Source organism: Triticum dicoccoides, chromosome 5B, assembly GCF_002162155.2.
Source record: "Triticum dicoccoides isolate Atlit2015 ecotype Zavitan chromosome 5B, WEW_v2.0, whole genome shotgun sequence".
Classification (NCBI taxonomy): Eukaryota; Viridiplantae; Streptophyta; class Magnoliopsida; order Poales; family Poaceae; genus Triticum; species Triticum dicoccoides.
The window spans coordinates 342,953,440-342,958,364 of record NC_041389.1 but is presented as its reverse complement, the minus strand read 5'-3'; the positions used below and the strand labels follow the sequence as shown (position 1 = coordinate 342,958,364).

General features: G+C 46.1%; 1 protein-coding gene across 1 annotated transcript; it reads right to left on the bottom strand.

The window, feature by feature from the left end:
* Nucleotides 1-106: 106 nt before the first annotated feature.
* On the bottom strand, nucleotides 107-4,318 carry LOC119308812 (disease resistance protein RGA2-like). The gene is made up of 2 exons (XM_037584968.1): nucleotides 3,871-4,318; nucleotides 107-3,073 (listed from the first exon to the last, which is right to left on the bottom strand). The coding sequence occupies exons 1-2, from the start codon at nucleotides 4,156-4,158 to the stop codon at nucleotides 107-109; spliced, it is 3,255 nt and encodes a 1,084-aa protein (XP_037440865.1). The 5' UTR covers nucleotides 4,159-4,318.
* Nucleotides 4,319-4,925: the final 607 nt, after the last annotated feature.

The following is a 4,925-nucleotide window of genomic DNA, read 5'->3' as shown; positions in this document are numbered from 1 at the left end:
ACCCCACAAGCAGCACCCCTTAGCAGATAACACAGGCAAATTTACAATGCGTATATGTACCACTGAAATATTCGATCCTTTCCTTTCCACATGGGTTTGTCCAATCTTAGTTTGAAGCTTTACAGATACTGAAGAAGTAAAGACACCAAAAGCATGCTATGATAGCGAAGAAGACGAGGAAGACTCCTATGACTTTAATCTCCTCAACCATGGACAGCAAAAGCACCAGGGCAGTGGCAAGCAGAGGAATCAAATACCATTTGATGGTATTGTGCATGCTGATTCGAGAGATAAAACTCCTAGCCATGAAATGTGAAGACCAGCCCTCCAATTGATGGTCAACTACTGACCTGACAACAAGATATCGTTGCTCTCCAAATGCTTGGAAATCGCCCATCTTCTTTGTGTATGTGAAAAATGGAGATCCATCAGTCAGGTTACCATAAACTTTTTCGATGTCACGAATGGCCGGCCAATCTTTGCCACTGGGAACTAACATGCCAAGCAGTTCCTCCGTGCCAAATACAGTCAACGTCTGTAGCACTGAAGCGTGCCCTGTCAACCAATCTGGAAGCCTTGTGAGCTCTCTGTCTACTATGCGGAGGTGCTTTACACATCTGAGTCCCTTCACATCTTGCAGCCCAGAGCAGCCAATGACCATCAGGACTTCAAGTGATGGAAGATTGAAGACAGTAGTAAGAGTTTTGCTGTCTTGCACAATTAACTCTTTGAGCATGGGTAGGTTGCCAATTACTATGAGGCTACCAGCAGCAACAACCTTCATGCTTGTCAGTTGTTTGGAGTACTCAAGGCAAGCTGGGAATGACTCTATGTTGGGGCAGCTATCTAGATGAAACTTGATCAGGGAAGGAAAGTCACCAGCTTGGAATCCTGTCCATGACTCCAACTTGTCCATGTCATCTACATGGAGATGCTCTAGCTTCAGAAATGCTGGTCCTGTGTACCGCCCTCGCTGAATGGTGAGCAACTTGGAAAAGCCAGTTATGGTGAGAAACTTGAGTTGAGGTAGCTGTCCGAGACAAGGGAGGCTCTCACAGAATTTGCAATCAGCAAGAACCAGCCGTTGGAGACTGGGGAGCTGCGGCAACCAATCTGGAAATAATCGCCCGTGGTAACTTGCTATTTTGAGAGACTCTAGGCATCCGGGTGGGCAGAGACTGTTAAGAACTCCATGGAGCCTTCTAGCTTCTGCCGCTGGTACGTGTAGATGCATATCACTGGTGCTACCACATAGATCAAGCTGTGTGAGGTGAGACTTCATCTCCAGTGCAGCTTCTTGTGCCCTGGTAAACTGCACAACTCTGTCTATCTTCAGTATCTGGAGGCTTCTCAAAGAATTCATATGTTCCAGGTCTTCCAATGGCCACCCACTGACATCTTTCTCAGTTACTTCCTTATGATTCACTATGAAACCACGCAGAGTAGTTAGCTGCTTCAAGTCTACCAAGCTTGGCAAGACAAGCTGTGGCGCTGATCCTTCAAGATCGAGGCACTGCAAGTTGTGCAGCTTACTGATTCCCTCTGGCAGAGAATGAAGCCCATTGCAACACCGGAGGAGCAAGAATTGCAGATTTCTGAGGCTCTCAATGGACTCTGGAAGTTCCATGATTTGAGTCAGAGAAAGATTTAAGAGCCTAAGGTGATGGAGAAGTGCTATTGACCCTGGAATGTGCCTAATACCGGTGCCAGTAAGGTCCAACACTCTCAAATATCTCCGCCCCATAAACACTTTGTCCAGGCCACGGTCAGCCAAGGGATTCTTGCAGATAACTGTCCTGAACCTTGTCAGATTTCCTGCTTCTTCAATACTAGATGCCCACTTGTTCTTCCCAAACCACCGGTGCTTAATTAAGAGTTGCAAAACAGACCTGACACAGCCATGTACCGTGCATCTTGTCATGTCAGCAGAGCCAATCTCAGGCTCCAGAAGGTTTGTGAGTACCAGCTCCCTGTAAAAGCGGTCTGCGATATCTTGAGGATCGCAGTCATTTTCTTCTTCGATGATAAAGCCCTCTGCTATCCACATCTGAGTAACAACATGCTGGCTAATCACAAAGCCTTCTGGGAGCTGCAGGCAGTAAAGGAAACATAGCTTCAAACGGTATGGCAAATTACTGTATGCCATGTAGACAGGCCCACTCAGTTTCTTCATCCCACCAGGAATGTCCTCCAGATCCAAGGACCACAGTTCACTTTCATTAACCTGCTGCCACTCCGCCTGTGTTGGGTCCTTGGTTGCTAGGACACCGCCGATAATCTTGATAGCCAGTGGGACCTTGTTACACCTCTGGATAATTGTTATCACAATTTCCCTCAAGTTCTCCTTATCATGTTCCTTGTCCAGGCCAGCACTAGCACAGAGCAGAGTCCAGCAGTCTTGGAAAGGCCATTCCTGCATATTATGAATGTAGCTACGATTCATTCCTGCTGCAACACTCTGGTCTCGAGTTGTGATCAGAATTCGGCTTCCATGCTTTACAAACGAGAGGTCTTCCAGGAAACTCTCATGGTTATGGTGACTGGATATATCATCAAGAACCAGTAAGAATCTCTTCCCTTCAAGCATTACAGCCAACATGTCCATAATTTTCTCCCTACTTTGTTCTTCTGTTCCAGGTTTCCCACCAGCGGCACGTGCGGCCACGGACAGTAACCCCGCACCAGTTGACTCTTTGGAACCATCTACCCATATAGTTGTATTGAAAACATTTCTCGTGTAGCAATCATCATATACCTTTCGTGCCAATGCAGTCTTGCCAATTCCACAGCACCCAACTATGGCAACAACAGTGCTGGAGCTTTGGCTGTCAGTCAAAATATCAATCAACTTCATCTTTTCCTGCTCTAGGTTTCCCAGGCTACTAGAGTTAGTGGACGGGCTCCCGGAAAATTTACTTATCCAATCGTGTCGCTGCCAGTCCATTTGTATAAGGTCTTGTTCCCGTCCCCGCTGTAAAACCGCACGCACTTTCTTGTCCAGCTTTTCAATATTGGCGTTCAATTTCTTCTCTGTCCTATGGACAGCTGGTGATCGTAAGAGCCAACGGAGAATCTGTTCAGGTTGATTTTTTTTGTTAGTGATCAGAAAAGAAAAGAAATAACAAGGATCTATTCAGGTTCAATTTCTTGTCTGTCATATTAAAAGGCTTACAAAATCCAGACAAAATGCTGATACTAGTACACAAGACAAGGCTTATCGACATACTTTCACATACCATTCAGCTGTAAATCACTTTGGAGACAACTCATCTCAAGTGAAGCTAAACTAAATATTTCAAATTGGAAAAACATATTGTTCCAGCAAGACTTGGGATTTCATCAGTATTTCAAAGGGTATGCATAATTTCTCCAATAATAACTCTTGGGCAGGTGTCTTACATTTTTTTTCAGTATTGCACAGTTGCACTTTCCGATTTGTCCGTTTATTCTTTCTGTCACTGAGTGTACTATTAATTTTTGTGACTTTATATATACTTGAAACAATCATGTACTCCGTGAAGAAATATAAGAGCATTTAGATCACTACTCACTTATATTTTATTTACAAAGGGAGTAACTCTTTGGACTGCATTGTACAGGCATGGCTTCCACCATGTAGAAGTCATGATGCGTTTTTCTTTCCCTGCAGTCATGCTGAATTATGCGGACAAGAGATGAAAAGTGTGTTCGATGTACATATCTGATATTGAGAATCCAACTATAAAAGAACATGGGCCTTGTGTGGAATTAATGGAGGAGAAATACAGGGATTTCGCAAGGCCAAAAATGAATTTGAAAGTGCCATTCATGCTCAACGACTGCATGAGTAAGATACTTGACACGCAATCTATCAAAACCAAAAACACTTACTGATGGTCTCCTAGCCTCCTCCGGCGACGGCTGCTGCTCCTTCTCCTTCTCCACGTGAGCCTCCAGATCGTCCACCGCGTCCTCCCAGGCGTACGCGGCCTCCTGGTACGCCACCAGCCACGCCGTGGTGGCCTTGCGGCTCGTCGCCCTCGCCTCTGCGCCGGTGACCTTGCTCTTCCTGTCTGTCGCCGTCTCCGCCGGTGGCTGGAGCGTGCTAGTCGTCGGCCGTCGCCTCCGCAGCGGCCGAGTGGCCACGGCGCGGCTCAGGGAGGGGCTCACGTCGGCCATCACCGGACGGCGTTTGTCAGATTGTCGTTGGCCACTGCCGTCGGCTCGTCCGCCGGGCGCAACTTCCTTGTGTTCTGCTGTTGAGGGATTGTGCTGCGTCCATTGACTTGCCAACAAGGCTTGGTGCACGTCTCTCCAGCCAAAATAGTTTAGTCGTTAAATTTCAATGATCCACAGGCTGTTTTCTCTTTTCAAATCTAATTGAAGAGCCAACGACGTGTTTTGTCCCTCCAATCGACATGGCACCCCCGTCCCACATAGCTTACCGTGATATTGTCTATCCTGCTGCTATGTTTTTTTTTCTCCGCGGGTTGCTTAGGCCTTCCACTATGTTACTGGTGCCATACTAGTCAAAAAGGTGCCGCATTATCACCGGTGCCCAAAGAAAAATTTATGGCACCAGCTTCACTATGGAGGGCACCGCTCAGTGTAGGGCACCGTTCAGTGTAAAATAAGAAATAAACAAGTCCATTGATCTAGCTATCAATGATTTTCTGGCCAGCTATGCAAAGTTTGGCATCAGAGCAAGTAGCTGCTCTGATGCCCATATTTTTTTTGGCTTCAGCCGAGCAATGTAGGGCATCGGTGCCAAAATGTTGGAAAGTGAATTTGACACCTCTTTTGGCATACATGGTAAGTGGAACCAATGATATACACATCTCTTTTGAACAATTTGAATTGTACTAAAGCAGCATCAATTAATTTGGATCGGAGGAAGTATCATTTTCTGCTCATATCAGTGGCTTAGGAGGTTTGGAAAGAGAGAA

Coding starts and splice junctions, on each gene's coding strand:
- LOC119308812 (XM_037584968.1), bottom strand. CDS start 4,158: ATGGCCGACGTGAGCCCCTCCCTGAGCCGCGCCGTGGCCACTCGGCCG. Junction 3,074..3,870: donor AGGAGGCTAGGAGACCATCA/GTAAGTGTTTTT, acceptor CAACCTGAACAG/ATTCTCCGTTGGCTCTTACG.